We start from the raw sequence: 18,997 nt of genomic DNA on the forward strand, positions 1-18,997 counted from the left end.
CTTTCCTCGCGGAGGGCCTCACTGGGCATGCGGGAAGTGCGTGAGCCGGTGGATGGGGGCGCTGCAGAGTCGCGCAGGCCGGGTCTCCGCGATACAATCTGCCGAGCGAAGGGGGGGGGGGGTGAAGGAAAAAAACCAACTGGGTAGGTCGGTCTTTGTTTCTGGCTAGGAGGAAAAAACCGAGAGACGTTGCAACCGGTGTGGATTCAAACATCACCCTTCGCCGCTCGTGTAAGTACACGGACGGTCGGATGTGTCTGTTTTCGCGCCGCCGTCGGGGACAAATGTGCCTTTACGGGGTGGGTTTTTTTGTTTGAGGGGGGAAAAAAAAGAGAGACGAGAGCCCGACATTACAGTGGCGCGACAGTGTGCAAATGAATGAACATTTCGGTTTTGTTGGAAACGGACTCAGAGCGGAGCGCCGAGCCAAGGGTACGGGAGGCGCGTTGGATCAATCGAGCTCCGGCGGCGAGGGATGCTCTTGCACGTCGCCGCGTCCGGGGCGAACATCTGCCCCAAGCAACACGGCTGTTTTTTTCTGCCTAATTGGCCCGGGAGAGCATGGCCCGGCTAGGCTAAGTCGACTAGCTCGCTAGCATGCTAGCCGCCCGTCGGCAGCCAGCTTATGTTGTTGTAGGCTTCTCTTTTTTTTCCTTCCCCCACCACCACCACCGAGCAGGCGAGTCTGGCGTCGGGCTGGGTTTTGTGTCCTTCCTTTAAATTTTCTTTGGATTCATTTTACGGCAGAAGCGCCCGCGGTTGTAAATACCGGCGCGCGTTGCTTTACGAGAAGGCGAGAGGTGTAAAGTGTTGGGTTTTTATCCACGTAGCGAAGCGTAAACCCCGGCTAGGCCAGGCTAACGTTAGCGGAGCTAAGAATGCTAATAATAGCTAACCCGAACTGTTATTTCCCTGCTAATGTAACCACGGTAACAAAAGAAGTTGGGCGAAGGCAAAGTTATTTTTTTGTGGTTCGTACAAGCTGTTCTCTCGTCGCTGTTCACACACTGGTCTGTGTCTGCATCTCCCGAAGGCTTCTTTTAAAACCCATAGTTGTGACAGTGAAGATGCTCTCGTGTGTGTGTGTGTGTGTGTGGAGTTTAACATGTCACGGAACCATCACCGTGGCTGTGTGGTGTCGGAACAGTCTTGCTCCGATCAGAAACTGGATTTGAACGAACGAGGCTTTAGGATCGAACCATATGGAACAGCTCGAAAACCCCACTGTCCTCTAATGCAGCTTCAGTTGGAGAAGCGAGCAGCTGTAGTTTTGGAGGTGTTGGTTGTAGTTCGTGGTTTAAAAGCATGAAACGCTATATTTGAAACAAAGCCACAACAGCAGCATCACAACACAACGTGCCCACTTCATTGAGTTGTACCTCCAACTGTTCTAACTGATGATGAATGGTTTGATCATTCTGCCACAGTTTTGATAACCAGTGGATTGTTTTGGTCTGATTCCCGCCACTCGCATATACAGAACTTTTTTGACTCGTAAATTACAATGTTTTTTTGTTGTTTTGTTTTTGGACTGTTGGTCGGGTCAAACAAGTGGTGAAAAGGCGTCATCTTTGACTGGGAAATTAATGTGCGCCTTTGTCCACCGTCTTCTGATATTTAATATACAAAACATATCAATAATTACTCAAGTATTCCAGAGATCAATTGCAGGTGAAAGTACTTTGAAGTCGCTGCACTAATTCACAAAGTGTAGTGCAGATCACATCCAGTCTTGTCTGGTGAAGAATTGCCCCCTTTATAAAATTAGAGAGAAGATGATTTCTATTTTCCTTTTTTTTTCTCCCTGGTTTTCAAATCAAACCACTTAATCTTAATAAAACACTCTTATTGGTAAATATTTATCTCTGCTGCATACATTACTCCAACATTTGGACTTGCACCCCATCTGCACTTTAAAGTAAATTTACGAACAAGAACACTCACATATATTCGTATGAATTTCCTAAATTCCCGTTATCCCCTCACTTCACAGGGGTCCTTGCTGCTGCCACACATTCCCAGTTTCCCCCTGAGAGATGGCCACTCCTGACCCCCCGATGGGAGGGACACCTCGGCCGGGACCCTCCCCAGGCCCAGGGCCATCTCCAGGAGGCATGATGGGCCCGAGCCCGGGTCCCTCACCGGGCTCAGCCCACAGCATGATGGGGCCCAGCCCAGGGCCTCCTGGATCTGGACACCCCCACCCTCCACAGGGACCCTCAGGATATCCTCAGGACAACATGCACCAGATGCACAAAGTACTAAATTCTTATTCCTTTCATTTACCGTGCCTCCACTAATATATTTCCTGTTGGTTTTACACTGACTTGAATTACTGTGAGGTGCATTTTTATTTTAACTTATTGTGATTTTGCAGCCCAACTGATCTGTTTGTTCATTACTATTTAATTGCCTGCACACAAGGAAGTAAATGTTGTTGACAGTCTTAATCTAGATATTCAGAGTTGACATATTTTACACTAAGACTATTTTAGTCCAATGTAAAACAAACAATCTTTTATTAAGATTATTACGTGTCTTTTCATCAGCCCATGGAAGCCATGCACGAGAAGGGAATGCCTGACGACCCTCGCTATGGACAGATGAAGGGCATGGGCATGAGACCAGGGGGGCACAGTGGTATGGGACCCCCTCCCAGCCCCATGGACCAACATTCTCAAGGTAACGGAGCAAAAGTATAGTATAGTTACATTGCCTGTGTTGTAAGTCCTCACTGGACAGACATGAGTAAAAACTGTATGTCATTGTTTCTTGTGATAAGTGGACAGTTTTTGATTGACACAATTTATTTGTAGTAAGATTCGCCCAGAAAAGATTCAGGCAAGATGAACTGATAACTTTGTCGCTTGATACAGAGTATGAACAACAAGCACTCATCCAGCCGGTTCCTCTTGTTTTGAATGCTCATATGGCAGCATGCGCAAACAGCAGTGGGCAGGGCTGTGGGAGGGGCGGAGTTGAGGGGGTTTTCCCCCTTCCAGAGGCGGCTGCTTCTACAAAACCACACAGCGAGGAAGCCAAAGAGGACAGGAAGAGAGAGCTAGACACTCGCAGGAGAACTTTAATGACACAACCTCAGGGTTCGAGTTGACTACAGGACATGGAGATGGCTCAGTGTGTTGGTTAAAGAGCAGTTTGTTCTGTATCATTGTCTGTTGTGTTTGGACTTGTAGCCTGAACTGAAGACGTTAAAATTGCATGTTGCTTAGCTTGTAATCAGTGGCTTAAAGGCTCTACATCAAAGAATGTCAAGTTATTTACACATGTATAGCTTTTTTTTATAGCCAACGTGTGAACAGACTATAAAGTATGAAAAAAAACAAGACCTCCCTCGACCCTCTCCGTTGCCTATAACAGCACCTGGACTTATTTCTCGGGACTTATTTCTCGGGACAACTTGCATACAGATCCTTTCAATATCATTATGTTTTTAATCTGTCTAAGTTGTTCAAACCTAGTTACCATAGTGCCTGAATTATGTTTTAGCATATCCATGATGCATCTGTTCTGTGCTCCCCAGGTTACCCATCACCATTGGGTGGGTCGGAGCATGCACCCAGCCCCGTCCCAGCCAATGGCCCTCCCTCTGGCCCCATGATGGCCGGAGGTCCCACCGGCCCTGGGGCTGGCCCTATGGAGGGCAGTGGTGACCCTAATCAGGGCATGGGTCAGCCTAACCGTGGCGGTCCCCAGGGTCCGGGGGGACCAGGTGGTGCAGTGGGAGGACCGGGTGGTGCAGGTGGGCCCACTCCGTTCAACCAGAACCAGTTGCACCAACTCAGGGCCCAGATAATGGCTTACAAGATGCTGGCACGCAGTCAGCCCCTACCAGACCACCTGCAGATGGCTGTACAGGGGAAGAGGCCCATGCCAGGGATGCAGCAACAGCCGATGCCCAACATGCCGCCTTCCACAGGACCTGGAGGTGGGCCTGGGGCTGGGCCCGGACCAGCCCAACCCAACTACAACAGACCTCATGGTGAGTTTAAAAGGGCCAATCGATTATGTGACTCAAAACAAAATTATGCCCAGGCATATTTATAACACAAGCTTTAAACAATGAAAGCAGAATATTTGGTGGCTCTACAGAGACCCCTGGTGGCTGAACATTATTTGTTCAAACATTTACCCATTGGTGGAAAATTTTAACCGTTCTTCATATTAATGTGACATTAATGTTTCAGGAATGGTAGGCCCCAACATGGTGCCCCCTGGACCTGCAGGGATTCCCCCAGGTATGCAAGGCCCGCCTACAAACGGACCCCCAAAATCGTGGCCTGAAGGTAAACGTTGTCTTGAGCTTCACTTTGGTCAACACTGTGTTTCTGTGCACGTGCAGCAAAACTGATCTCGTTCAAATGCATGTCTGTTAGGACCAATGGTGAATGCTGCCGCTCCATCCAACCCTCCCCAGAAGTTGATTCCACCCCAGCCCACTGGCAGACCCTCCCCTGCCCCTCCCTCCGTGCCACCCGCTGCCTCCCCAGTAATGCCCCCTCAGACGCAGTCCCCGGGACAGCCCGCCCAGCCTCCTCCCATGATGCTACACCAGAAGCAGAATCGCATAACGCCCATTCAGAAACCCCGTGGGCTGGACCCAGTGGAGATCCTCCAGGAGAGAGAATACAGGTGACGCAGAGTGGAGGGTCGTGTGGAGACACGGTGTATATTTATACAAAAATATCTTCTTGCATCACAACAATGCAAAGTTCAGTTCCCCGTATTTGGATGGTGAAGTGATATGTTAGCATTTAATTTACTGTTTTGTTTTAATGCCACATACCAGAGCATTAATAACTTAAGCTAGTCAGCAGTGCTCAATATACACCGCTCAACAGGAAAACACATTGCAAACAGCACTAATTGCAAATATAATTAGAAATGTTCATGTCACGGTCGTCCTTTAAAGGGGGTTTGATAAATAGGTCTTTTACCATCATAAGTATTTTCATTTTCATAAAAATTATTATTCTATTGTAATGATTTTCCTGGGCCTTTTTCAGGCTGCAGGCCCGTATTGCTCACCGCATCCAGGAGTTGGAGCACCTGCCCGGCTCTCTAGCTGGTGACCTGCGCACCAAGGCCAACATCGAGCTCAAGGCGCTGAGGCTGCTTAACTTCCAGAGACAGGTCTGAATGTAAAAAAAAGTACAGACAACTGTAGCAGCTAACTTGACCTGTACTTACTTTTTTTAATAAGTCTCCAACATTGCTGTCACACCAGCATGTCATTGTCTTTATAATATACTGACTTTTTTTGTGTGTGGCTACAGCTGCGTCAGGAGGTGGTTGTTTGCATGCGGCGTGACACGGCTCTTGAAACGGCTCTGAACGCGAAGGCCTACAAGCGCAGCAAACGTCAGTCTCTGCGCGAGGCCCGCATCACAGAGAAGCTAGAGAAACAGCAGAAGATCGAACAGGAGCGGAAACGTCGCCAGAAGCACCAGGTACGCAGTGGGAGAAGAGTGATAGATTGTTTATTCAGTTGGCTTTCAGTTGGCTGTTTTTTATCATTTCTCTATTGCATTTAATGAAAACCACGTTCTGTTTTTGTTTTGACTAAAGTTTGTAAGTCCCCAAAATGGAAAAGACTGAAGCAACCAGTGATTCTATTTCTCAGAGGAAAACCTGAATTTTAATTCACATTACTTACTGGATTTAATAAGTGTATTTGTGTGTTGTTCTGTTGACAGGAATACCTCAACAGCATCCTGCAGCATGCCAAGGACTTCAAGGAGTACCACCGCTCCATCACAGCGAAGATCCAGAAGGCCACTAAAGCTGTCGCCACCTATCACGCCAACACTGAGCGCGAGCAGAAGAAGGAGAACGAGCGCATTGAAAAGGAGCGAATGCGGAGGCTGATGGTGAGATTCAAATCTATTTCTTGTTAGACGGACAGTTTCAGAATTAAAGGGCTGAACTGTTGTAGTTATTATCCCAGCCACAGCAGCATCTGACCTCTCTGTGAATCCTCTTCTAGGCTGAAGATGAAGAAGGCTATCGTAAACTTATCGACCAGAAGAAAGACAAGCGTCTGGCCTACCTGCTGCAGCAGACGGACGAGTACGTGGCCAACCTCACTGACCTGGTTCGAGCCCACAAAGCCGTACAGGCTCTCAAAGAGAAGAAAAAGAAGAAGAAAAAGAAGGTAAATGTTAATTGAGAGCTTTTTGTAATGAGTATCTGTAAAATTGTATTGCTTTCCTTTCTTTTTTTCCCCCACACATACTTTTAATTTGTTTGTGTTTCTAGAAGCCAGAGACTGCAGATGGTGCTGCTTCCCTGGGACCAGATGGAGAGGTGAGTGTAAGATAAGAAAATAACTTGTACACTATATTTTAATGAGATGTCATGGTTTATAATCTTGGATGTGCCTATCTCTTCTCCCAGCCTTTGGATGAGACCAGTCAAATGAGTGACCTGCCAGTGAAGGTCATCCATGTGGACAGTGGAAAGATCCTGACCGGGATTGAGGCACCTAAGGCCGGCCAGCTGGAGACCTGGCTTGAAATGAACCCAGGGTAAGTGCCACGCCTGAGTAATAACTTTATAACTTCTACAAGGCAGATAAGTCCTTGTGTTTTGATTCAGTCACACTTATGAAGAGGGAGTTAGGTCAAGGGTTTAGATTCGGACCCGTTGTGTCTCTAAACATGTCTGACATTGTCAAAAACCTTTTGTTCCTCCGCAGATACGAAGTAGCGCCACGTTCAGACAGTGAAGAAAGTAGTTCCGAAGAAGAGGACGACGAGGAGGAGGTACACCACACAATGGTCTCTACACTAAAGCATAAAATGGCCTTATCATTTTCTTGCCAACATGTTTCTTTTTATCATTTCCCTTTTTGCAGGAGGAAGAGGAGGAGCAGCCTCAGCCCTCTTCGGCTCCAGCGGAGGATACGAAGAAAATTCCCGACCCTGACAGCGAAGAAGTATCTGAAGTGGATGTCCGGCACATCATTGAGTAAGATGCATCCTCTGGGATTTTGCTGGCAGTTAATCGTTTCTATAATGACTAAAGAAATTACAGTTTTATCATGCATGTTAAGGCATTCATTTTCTTGTCTTATGTTTCCCCTTCCCTGTAATCCTAACTGATTTGATGTGTTGTAACCACCCCACCCTCCAGACACGCCAAGCAGGATGTCGATGACGAGTACGGTAATGCAAGTTTCAACCGAGGCCTGCAGTCCTACTACGCTGTGGCTCACGCAGTCACCGAGAAAGTGGACAAACAGTCCACTCTGCTGATCAATGGGCAGCTCAAGCAATACCAGGTACACAATGTGCTGGGATTTTTTATTATCTTGCCTTCAAATGTAGAGAAATCCAACTAGACGGTCTTGTGATTTTTAGTAAACGGAGGCCTCTCTTTTTGCTCAGATCAAAGGTCTGGAGTGGCTGGTGTCACTTTACAACAACAACTTGAACGGCATCCTGGCCGACGAGATGGGTCTCGGAAAAACAATTCAGACCATCGCCCTCATCACTTACCTCATGGAGTACAAGCGCCTGAACGGGCCCTTCCTCATCATCGTACCTCTCTCGTGAGTCCTGGCGCGTCTCCCTCAGGCCCCCCGTGAGCTCAGCTGTGAAAACACTAAACAAAGAGCTGCGTGGACTGTTTTTATGTCCGTATTTAGAGAAGAGTAGTAGCTTTTATAAACCACAGTTGTTTTTATGTTTTCAGAACTCTATCAAACTGGGTTTACGAGTTTGATAAGTGGGCGCCGTCTGTCGTCAAGGTCTCATACAAGGTCAGTGGCAGTTTTGATATTTTGTCGGTTTTCTTTTCGTCTTTTCAGGAAGAAATGATTAAAACACAAGGACTGTTATCGATGAATTTATGTTGTTTGAAATAAATCGAAAGCAACTCCGTTCACTTTCAGGGGTCTCCAGCTGCTCGTCGCGCGTTCATTCCCATCTTGCGCAGTGGCAAGTTCAATGTGCTACTCACCACATACGAGTACATTATCAAAGATAAACAAGTGCTAGCAAAGGTAAGGAAGAGAAGGTCTGCCCAAAATGTATAGATTTGTGTTCCGGCCCCCCCTTCATGCCGCATCTCTTTCTAACTCCCAAGCTTGCTTCATTTCCTCCCAAAGCTCCGTTGGAAGTACATGATTGTGGACGAGGGCCATCGTATGAAGAACCACCATTGTAAGCTGACCCAGGTCTTGAACACACACTACTTGGCCCCACGGCGTCTGCTGCTCACTGGCACACCGCTGCAGAACAAGCTACCTGAGCTCTGGGCCCTGCTCAACTTCCTGCTGCCCACCATCTTCAAGAGCTGCAACACCTTTGAGCAGTGGTTCAACGCCCCCTTCGCCATGACTGGAGAGAAGGTGATGAAACGCACCGGACGGTGTTTTCAAACAAACCTCCACAGAACATGAGTCGTCTCAAAAATGTGTTTGGAATCTGAATATATCCTCCTCCTTTTCTTTTCCAAGGTCGACCTGAATGAAGAAGAGACCATTCTGATCATTCGTCGTTTACACAAGGTGCTCCGGCCTTTCCTGCTGCGCCGACTCAAGAAAGAGGTCGAGGCACAGCTTCCGGAGAAGGTCAGGCCGCATTCTGATTTATTTTACTTGCTTTGTTATTTACTTGCTTTAATCATTCGTTTACAGTCCTAATGATGAAAAGGTTGGATACCGAATATTGTTTTCATACAATTAAATTGGCAGTGTTTAGAAATAGTTTTTTTTCATCACTTTTGTATTACTATTAACTACTCTTTAGCCATACATTAAGTGTACTATTTTAGCTGCCTCATTAAATTTATCCAAATATTTTATGTTTTTATCCTTTTATGGACTATTTTAACCTTGTAGCAAACAGTTTTAGCCGCACATAACTTTTTCTGCTCGCTTCTTTACTGGTTTTCTCACGCACTCCAAACTGGCTTTTGTGAGCCAGATGCCCTCTTTCGACAACTCTTTGGTCATCGTCAATATACAATTTCAACCATTTTTTTTATTTCTGTTAGCTAAATGCAGTACAGTTTATCCATACAATTGGCTATTTCAAACAAATTTACCAGATACTTGTCAATTCTCATTTCTGCTTCTCTGCTCACTGGCTTACAAATTTTCACAATCCTAAAATTGTGGAAAACTGACTCCTTAACACAAATATGTGGTTATATATATTTTTAAAATCAAACAGTTGGTATAATTTGGAGGTGCCTAACTCTTTCCTTGTTCTTGTTTACTAGGTGGAGTATGTGATAAAGTGCGACATGTCGGCTCTACAGAGGGTTCTGTACAGACACATGCAGGCCAAGGGAGTCCTACTAACAGATGGGTCCGAAAAAGACAAGAAGGTAAGAAGTATAAGATAACGTCTTCAATTTGAATTGCTGACACCTTATTTTATAATCACGTGACGAAGTGCATTATTTAAAATCTGAAAAATAACCCTTTTTTTTTGTTTCCTATCTTCCAGGGTAAAGGAGGCACGAAGACCTTGATGAACACTATCATGCAACTGAGAAAGATTTGCAACCACCCCTACATGTTCCAGCACATTGAGGTATCGAAGGACACTGAACAAGAATAACAGTTACATGAATGCAAATTTCGGAGTTATATTGATTATCTTAAATTTGTGCTTGTTTTTTTTTTTTTGTTCTACAGGAATCTTTCTCTGAGCATCTTGGGTATTCTGGTGGAGTAGTCTCTGGGTATGTTTAGTTTAAAATTGTGTGTGTTTGTACTAGTCCTGTGTGTGTGTGTGTGTGTGTGTGTGTGTGTGGATATATATTTTGCACTCTTGCTCATATTCTTCCTTTGCCTATCCAGGCCCGACCTGTACCGCTCCTCTGGGAAGTTCGAGCTGCTGGATCGCATCCTGCCCAAGCTCAGGGTCACCGACCACAAAGTGCTGCTCTTCTGTCAAATGACATCACTCATGACCATCATGGAAGACTACTTTGCGTACCGCAACTTCAAGTACCTGCGCCTGGATGGTGAGACACCTCGACATTTTCCCACAACATCTATTGCAGCTTACTGCACAAATTCACAACATAAATAGAAAACATGTTTTTATTTTCAACTCATGTGGAACAATTGCTATTGACTTTTTAACACTAATCTTTTCACCTCCAATAGGAACTACCAAGGCAGAGGACCGTGGCATGCTGCTCAAGACATTCAACGACCCGGCCTCTGATTTCTTTGTGTTCCTGCTCAGTACCAGGGCCGGAGGCCTGGGCCTCAACCTGCAGTCTGCTGACACAGTCGTCATCTTTGACAGTGACTGGAACCCACACCAGGTATGTATAACAGTAACAAAGTCACAGCAGTTGACATCATTACTGCACACACCTAAACTAACCTTACGTGTGTTGTCCTACAGGACTTGCAGGCGCAGGACAGAGCCCATCGTATCGGGCAGCAGAACGAGGTGCGCGTACTGCGCCTCTGCACGGTCAACAGTGTGGAGGAAAAGATCCTGGCAGCGGCCAAGTACAAACTGAATGTGGACCAGAAGGTCATCCAGGCCGGCATGTTCGACCAGAAGTCCTCCGGCTGCGAACGCCGGGCCTTCTTACAGGCCATTCTGGAACACGAGGAACAGGATGAGGTCGGAGTTCGAGATGGCTGCCGCACTAGGGGGGCGTGGGTGGGTGTGAACCTGTGCGCACATCACCCACCCACCCACATCCACCTGTGCAGCTGTTCCACCTCTTCAATCTCTCCTGTTTGTTTTTTCTCCTCCTCCTCTGTCTCTATTCCTTACTTCCCTGTTTTCTCAGGATTTGTGAGCTTTTATGAATCCAGACTTCTCCTTTTCGCCCTTATGTATTTCTGCTTTTGCACAAAACTCTGATGCTTGATATTATACTTGACCAACACAAAAAACCTTCCCCTATTATTTCCTTTGCCCTTTCTTCTACTGATTCATTCATTCAATGTTCAAATGTATTTCTAGTGATAACTGGTGAATATGCAAAGCTGTAATAGTAAGTGATATTTACAATGCCTACATACGTTAAATAAGAGTAATATACATTTGTGTAAATTACTCATTAGTTCAGAGACTTTGCTCTGCTGTGCCACATAAACCTCCAGTTGGACTCTTCTCACTAGGTCTGTCTCGTTTTTTCAGCAGGAGGAGGATGAAGTTCCTGATGATGAGACTGTCAACCAGATGATTGCCAGAAGTGAAGAGGAGTTTGAACTGTTCATGGTAAGTCCTAGTTCCTTTGCGGTTGTTAGATGCTTGGAAATTTTAACAACCCGACAACCCCCTGCCTTTGTGTGCCCCCTTTTTTTATTTCCAGCGCATGGATCTGGATCGACGCCGCGAGGATGCCCGCAACCCTAAGAGGAAACCTCGTCTGATGGAGGAAGACGATATGCCCAGCTGGATATTGAAAGACGACGCTGAGGTTGAGAGGCTGACCTGTGAAGAGGAGGAGGAGAAGATGTTCGGCAGAGGATCCCGCCAACGGAAGGAGGTGGACTACAGCGACTCTCTCACTGAGAAACAGTGGCTCAAGGTGGGATGTTATCATATTACACTGTCTCAAAATATGAAGTTGGCATAATTTGTCTGGGAGTTTCTGACCCAAGTTCTACTCGACACAGGCCATAGAAGAAGGTAATCTAGAAGACATCGAGGAGGAGGTGCGCCATAAAAAGACGACAAGGAAGCGCAAGAGGGACCGCGACCACGATGGCCCGGCCACACCCAGCTCCAGCAGCGGTCGGGGGCGTGACAAAGACGAGGAGGTGAAGAAAGCGAAGAAGCGCGGCCGCCCGCCCGCCGAGAAACTCTCCCCAAACCCCGCTTCCCTCACGAAGAAGATGAAGAAGATCGTCGATGCCGTCATCAAATATAAGGATGGGTGAGGATGTAACTGCATCCTCGCAAAATTAAAACCATTAGCAGAAACATTTTGAACCTGTTGATTGGTCATTTCATATTTAACGTTGGCTCACAGTGGTGCACACTAACACAGCTTCCCTGTTTCAGTAGTAATGGGCGACAACTGAGTGAAGTCTTCATCCAGCTGCCCTCTCGCAAGGAGCTGCCCGAGTACTACGAGCTCATCCGCAAACCGGTGGACTTCAGAAAGATCAAGGTGAACAGAAGGGACTCGACCGTCGTTCTTTTGTTCTCCTTCATCCCATTATCTGCTTCTGTTTCACTGCTGCTTTGTCTTCTTTCCTGATTTCCACCAGGAGAGGATCAGGAGCCACAAGTATCGCAGCCTGAACGACCTGGAGAAGGACGTGATGCTGCTGTGTCAAAATGCCCAGACGTTCAACTTGGAGGGGTCTTTGGTGAGTTCAGCACAGAGCGCAGACCCGCAAATGTTCTATGTTGCACCATAATCCCAAGAAGTCAAGATTAGGGAGTCTCCCTTTCAGGCCAAGCTTTTATAAACTCTTCATAATCTGTCTCTGTTTTAGATCTATGAGGATTCCATTGTGCTGCAGTCCGTCTTCACCAGCGTGAGACAAAAGATCGAGAAGGACGACGAGAGTGAAGGCGAAGAAAGCGAAGAGGAGGAGGAGGATGTAGACGAAGGCTCCGAGTCTGAATGTGAGTGTAAGAAAACAGTTTTTTGGTTTTTTTTGCACTGAATAGTGAAACTTTTACAATATCAGTGGAGTGTGGGGCTAAGCACCATAATGATTATGATCTTCGCTCTCCATCAGCTCGTTCAGTGAAAGTGAAGATTAAGCTGAGCCGGAAAGAAAAGGGGGATCGAGGAGGAAAAGGACAGCGGCGGAGGGGCCGCGGTGCCCGGGCGAAGCCTGTGGTCAGCGACGATGACAGTGAAGAGGAGCAGGAAGAGGTGAGAGGACAAGTTCCCCCCCAAGGGAACACAATCCAGACGACATGGTGCTATAGTGAAACCTTCATCTTTTTATTTGGACTTTTACATCTCTTTAAAGTGTTGTGCGAGGACACTTTATTAATGAAGTTCTAAAACTATAAGTTTATTAATCCATTTGACAATTAACAGAATATCAATGAATTAATTACTTCAGGTAGAAAATGCCAAATATTCCTTATGTGCAGTTTTTCAAACTTCATGTTTTGAACTGTTATGCTTCCTCTGCTTTGGTAACAGTTGATTAGTAACTGTCCAAAGACCGATTGACTGAAAATTAATTGGCTGCCATTTTGAGATTCAATTAATTGTTTAAGTCATTTTTCCAAGCAAAACATGATTTTCAGCTTTTTATTTTTCAACTGTTTTGTACGTGAGGGTGAACTGTAATGTCTCTGGGTTTTACACTGTTGGACAACACATAATTGGGGCCTCAGGAAACTACAGTATATGTTTCCAACTGTATAGATCCAACAATTATTTGAAGAAATACTCCATTCAAAACAACAGTTAGTCACTGCCTTACTTTTAAGTGCTCTTTTTCTTCAGTGATTATGATAACACATTGTGTTCATTATGATTTTCCTTGTAGAAATCAGACGTTACTAATTTAATCCTGGTTGTTATGTCACAGATTTCATTTCACATTCTTTTTACTGATTTGACTACAATGTTTAGATTAATACATGAATATGCCACGCGTGGTCCCTGTGTAAATGCGTAATTTTTTTTTTTCCAGGAGCGCTCAGCCAGCGGCAGCGAGGAGGACTGAAGTGAGCCTCTTCTGATCGGACCAACGGCCCCCTGAGCCCCTTACTGGACTTTATATATTTTACTTAGATACAGCAGGGAGACCGTCAGTGGAAAAGGCCTAGTTTTATCTAGATGAGCTGATTTTTAGTGAGACAGTTGTATTCTCATTAAAGTATACAATTAATTAAAAACCAATAAAAAAAATATGAATGAAATGAACCCTCCACTTCCATATTTAAACCATTTTCCCCAGTATGAGTAGTAGTGTGTCTCTTGCCTTTTTGTTTTCTCCTGTAAGTGGAACATTGACAGAGCCTGAACTTGTAGACTGATCGTGGGCCATTAAGACAGCTAACTGTTTTTTTTAAATGGTATTCATTTTGTCGTCGTTTACTTTGAGACAACGCGTTCACGTGAACCAGGAGTCACTCGCGTTAACCCCCCAAAGTCCCTTTTTGAATGCATGTCGTGCGTGTCTGTGGAAATGCACCTGGATGTGTCTTCGCTATTATCTCTGTGTTTAATTTAAGACTACAAGCGGGATCACGGTACATCCCACCCTGCAGCCCCTCCCTCTCAGGTTGTGTTTCGCGGGGGAGGGAAAGGATAGGACCATTTTCTCGTGTCGGTGTCACTGGATTCCAAAAATAATACAATAAAGGCATCTCATAATGAATCGGCTGTCGTCACTTATTACGTCCCTGAATGCACCCATCACATCTGGACACTAGATGGCCCACTGGGAGCAGCTCGCTGCCCGCCTCTCACCACTATCCTCATCCGGCTTCTTTCCCGGTCACCGAGATGTTTGAAGTGCAAAATATTTGAGTAATAAGTGAATTGCAGCCACTCCCCCTTCTGTATTCCTCATCTCTGATATTTTACTTATGTCCAAATCTTCTCCGGCCTGTGATCTGATCCCTTTTCTAACCACATCCCCTCAAAGTGGATTTACTGCAGACACACATCAACAGAAGAAGATTGTAATGTCAAAGTGTTTTGAAGTATTACACACTTACAGTAAATGTATGTGTATGTGTGTATTCAGTCACATGGAGATCACCTGTACCTCTGAGTTCCAGCATATGGTGAGGCAGTTTCACAGGAAAGCTATAAAGGCCAGCAGTCAATTCTGTGTCGAGCTGATCGAACAACACAAGTCAGGACTGGAGGTGGATACACATGCATCCCTGGGTGTCCACTTAAAGGAGTCATTGGACTAAGGAAATGATTCTCACAGGGTACATGGATGAAGGTGTTTGTTTACGGTTTATTCATTTAGATTGTTATTTCTAAGTTAACATTTTTTTCCATATTCATTTTAAATTTATTTACCTCTAGTTTATTTTTTGAAATTCCTGCGTGAATGTATATGACTAAGGAAGCCTGTAAGGCTAATTAACAACAACTAATTGGAGAAGGGGTGGGATTAAATAAATGTGTACTTCTTCTCACTCCTTTTCGGACATGTAAACTATCTATTTTGTGTGAGATTATACATTTTTTTGTATTAACTTTCTCTTTTCTTTTACAAGTTGGAAACAAATCCTCCATCAACCAATCAAAGTTGAGAGTTGCACAACTGTAAATCAGCCAGGAGGAAGAGGCTGTCCCCAAATAATTGAGTGAGTGTGTAAGAAGGAGGCGAGTGAGGGGGGCGCATCACGCCTTCAGAGAGGGAGAGAGAGGGGGAGGTGTAGTGACGAAGACAAATCCCTTCTTTACTCGCTCGTGATCTAAGCTACTGTTTACCAAAAGACAGATGGGAGACTGAGGTCGGCAGGAAGAGGCGTACTGTATATGGTCTGACCAGACCGACGATGAGCTTTTTGGCCTTCAGACAATAATCACGTCACGCTGCTTCTCTTCGTAGAAACGAATTAGGCGAAATACAGAGAAGGGATAACCTGATGCCGATGGAAAACAAAAGACTCCAGCAAGTTGGGTGAACTGTGTTCTCGCTGGATGTGTGGTCAGGACCCTATCTCACACACACACACACCCTTCTCCCCCTCACGATTTTGTGAACACCAAGGGGCCACGTGCCCCAACACCCAAACAAACACGTGGGGGGGGGGGGGGCAGTTCTGCTCTGAAACTGTCCGGGTGGGTGATTTCTCATGCCTCAGCTGAGTGTCTGGGGCGCGGATCCCCCCGCAGACACATTTGGCTGTGTGAGCGTGTGTTTGTACAGTTGTGGTTGACACATTCAGGATTCACTGGCGCTTTCAAACATAAATATTCTCTGCTTGGCTCTATTTGAACTATACTCACTTATATCTCAGCAGAATTAATTAAAAGACAAACCTGTGTCGTCGCCCCCCCCACCCATGACCTTTTATTGTTTCATCCCCTTTCAACACAGTGTCTTATCTCCTTTTCCAGGGGCAAAGGTGACGACTGCAAATGTAACTCCTCCCGAGAAATAGGTTATTTATTGAGCCGCACTCCCTCTCCGCAGGCCACAGTGACACTCAGGCGGTCCAGAAATGTGTCGCCGCGCTTGGCAGGGCCGTGATACAACGGCTGAACTCGCTCAGAATTATGACTGAAACGCTCAAACGCTACAGGAATCTTTTCCTTCCTTTGCCCTCAGATGATTCCGCGGCAAGAGCCAGATCCGCCCCACTCTCGCCCAAAAGAACGAGTCCCCCCCCCCTCCGGTCTGGATCTTCTGTGTTTGGAGAGCAGGAGCCTAAAAGTTGCATCTGGGAGAACCTGATCTGAACTTCACTGGAAGACAGAGACACAGTAAATCATTTGCAGCCTGCACAGAGGCCGCGTTTGTTTAGTCAGGAGAAGCAGTGACTGTGAAAAAAGGGTTTGTGGGGGCGAGCATACTGGAAGAACCAGAAATTGTTTAGAGAGGCACGAGGCGGGGAGGGGGGTGTGATTGCGCATAATGAGAGAGTGATCTCTTAGTAAAAGAGGGGTGTGTCCTACTCTCTCTCTCTCGTGAATAAGACAGGTCAGAGGACCTTGACCTCATCTGCACTTCTTGTTTCTATTGATGCCGCCCTCCGTCGTGGGGGCATTCTTCAGGACTTTCGTCCTCTCTCGCAGTGTGACCCATCTGTGCGATCGACAGTTCATAACGGGGTGAGAGAGATGAGTGGGGGGGGGGCGCACAGTGATGAGAGTACATCTCATCGGGGAGTCAGGGGTCGACTCCGCAGCACCCCAGTTTCAGCAAGAGGCCTGAACATTCCTTGTCAGTTCCTGTAAATGTACAGTGGGGCCTCGAGGTGGGTGGGTTCCCTCTCAGAGAAAGGGCCGGCACCGGGCGGAAAACGTGTCATGCACAGTACGTGGCTCTGTGTTGAGTAGACTGTCGTGATGCGAGGCAAACCGGGGCACAGAAAGTTTCTGAAGAGGCCTTCATGGGAGGTGAACGTGTGCAGCAAAATGTGGAAAACAACTTGTGCGTTTGCTTAAGCGCCATACCTGAAGAACCTGGAACAGCCATGAATCCTCTTATGAATAACTTGCAGGAGTAAAGCATTTCCCCTCTGATATGAAGTGGAGCAGGAGTGACATCAAATGAAACTGCAGCAAATAGAGTGCAAGTACCTCAAAACTGTATTTAAGTACAGTGTTTGAGTAAATCCGCTTATTCTCGTTTCAATTCAATTTCAATTCAACTCCATTGTATTTGTATATCGCAACGTGCATTATCTCGAGGCACTTTACGTGCTTAGGTCGAGACCCAACACTCCTACAATGAGCAGCATCCGGCGACAAAACAAACAAACAATCTCCCTTTTAACAGGAAGAAATTTCTAGCAGAACCGGACTGGGGTGTGAGCGGAGCATCTGCCTCGACCGGTCGGGGTGAGAGGACTGGGGGAGAGGGGAGAGGGGAGAGAGAACAGTGATATAACCGTTGCTTTAAGCTCTGTCGGACCCATTCTTATAATTACAAGAGTGATACAGACACTTATAGATGCAATAACATAGTTCACAATAATGATGATAATAATAATAATAATCGTAGTAACAACGGTTAGTAGTCACGAGTTACATTAGATACAGTTACCTAGTTACTTTTAAGGTTTAAATTTAACATTAAATCATATCATAGTAGGACAGTGGTAAATTGCTAAACAACATAGCTGTGGCTTTCGACCTTTCTGAATGTTAGACATTAGACATTTTCCTGAGGTCGGAGGATGAACGGAAAAAGCAAATATCGCCCAAAGGTTAAAAAGAAAATGAATACAGATTTGATACGTGTTACTTTGTGTACTCCATGAATCCTCTCGTGAGCCCTCCGATTTATTTTTTCAGCCCTTTGTAAGGACTACTGGACTAAACTGTCCACGTGCACATACAGTAAAGAAGTGAAAAAACCTCGGTAACTCTGCCTTGGAGCAGCCACAACAGTAAAATGCTCGTATGCATTAGTATTAACAGTCAGGTAATTACATATATAATCATGTTTCAGTCACGGGGACATTGTCTGTATGACACTATTTTTTATTAAAAGCAGATTTTGCTGATAATAAACTGTAGGTTTACGTCAGTAGGATTTTGAATGAAGCACTTTGACTTGTCATGGAGTATTTCCACATGGTTGCGTTGGAACTGTTAGGTACGTAAAGAGTCTGTGTGACATACTCTCAGTCTGCACTTCTTCCGTCTTGTCGCTCCTTCTCTACGCGGACACCGCACTCTGCGTAAGCACTTGATCACAGGCAACAACGCGACGGCCTTGACCTCGTCCCTTCACTTCCATAGAAAGAGGCGAGCGGACTCTGTCATTACCGTCCGGCCCGTGGAGATACTACCACAGTTGTGTTTTGCTTCCACCTGCAGAATCCCCCATGTGGTCAGTTCAGCTACTGTACACGTGTCTCACGCGGTTCTTCTGTTTGTGCACATGCACCGAAGGCCACGCATGTTAAAATGGTCATGGGGTCAATAAGGCCATACGGGCAGGTTCCACGTTATCTAGACGTCTAACCCTTTCCTGCGATAGCAACTGGGTCAGTGTATTTACCCCCCGCCGTGACCAACATGATATTTCCCTTGATCCGCTTCAGCTTCCCGTTATTTTAAACCTGTGTCAACACTCCAGTGGTTTTCTCACAAAGTATGTTCAAAGAAAGATCCGGATTTTCTTTTTTTCCACTGTTTTCAATTGGGAACGGCCTCTGAGGCGTATTCCTAGTGGCTGGTTTGGTTCAAGGTTGTTGTTTTGTAAGGCTTTATCTCTCCAGACGCACTTCATCTCCACCTCTGTCAAGGTAAATCTCGTTGTAAACTACCATATGCCGAATTGAGACTTTGAACTCGGTTTGACATGCGTTTGTGTTTGTGTGTGAGAGGCGACGAACCTCGGGTCAGGAAGCGGTGATAGGGA

At 45.9% G+C, this 18,997-nt stretch overlaps 1 protein-coding gene across 10 annotated transcripts; it reads left to right on the top strand.

The window, feature by feature from the left end:
- The first annotated feature begins 38 nt into the window (after positions 1–38).
- On the top strand, positions 39–14,311 carry smarca4a (SWI/SNF related, matrix associated, actin dependent regulator of chromatin, subfamily a, member 4a). 10 transcript variants are annotated; one of them, XM_047328139.1, is made up of 34 exons: positions 39–231; positions 1,994–2,258; positions 2,550–2,682; positions 3,542–4,000; positions 4,206–4,304; positions 4,395–4,650; positions 5,025–5,151; positions 5,295–5,468; positions 5,715–5,888; positions 6,005–6,172; positions 6,277–6,324; positions 6,415–6,545; positions 6,716–6,782; positions 6,875–6,987; positions 7,153–7,300; positions 7,407–7,570; positions 7,714–7,780; positions 7,913–8,023; positions 8,129–8,371; positions 8,480–8,593; positions 9,247–9,354; positions 9,477–9,563; positions 9,668–9,714; positions 9,833–9,999; positions 10,145–10,308; positions 10,392–10,658; positions 11,148–11,225; positions 11,320–11,538; positions 11,627–11,886; positions 12,015–12,123; positions 12,224–12,325; positions 12,455–12,593; positions 12,704–12,843; positions 13,622–14,311. In XM_047328139.1, the coding sequence occupies exons 2-34, from the start codon at positions 2,037–2,039 to the stop codon at positions 13,652–13,654; spliced, it is 4,938 nt and encodes a 1,645-aa protein (XP_047184095.1). In that variant the 5' UTR covers positions 39–231; positions 1,994–2,036; the 3' UTR covers positions 13,655–14,311. The 10 variants fall into 10 exon arrangements, with proteins under 10 accessions (XP_047184095.1, XP_047184100.1, XP_047184094.1 ...); XM_047328144.1 differs by having other exon boundaries at positions 10,392–10,619; XM_047328138.1 differs by having other exon boundaries at positions 40–231; positions 11,145–11,225.
- The last annotated feature ends 4,686 nt before the right edge of the window (positions 14,312–18,997 follow it).

The sequence above is a fragment of the Scophthalmus maximus genome, chromosome 17 (genome assembly GCF_022379125.1).
Source record: "Scophthalmus maximus strain ysfricsl-2021 chromosome 17, ASM2237912v1, whole genome shotgun sequence".
NCBI lineage: Eukaryota > Metazoa > Chordata > Actinopteri > Pleuronectiformes > Scophthalmidae > Scophthalmus > Scophthalmus maximus.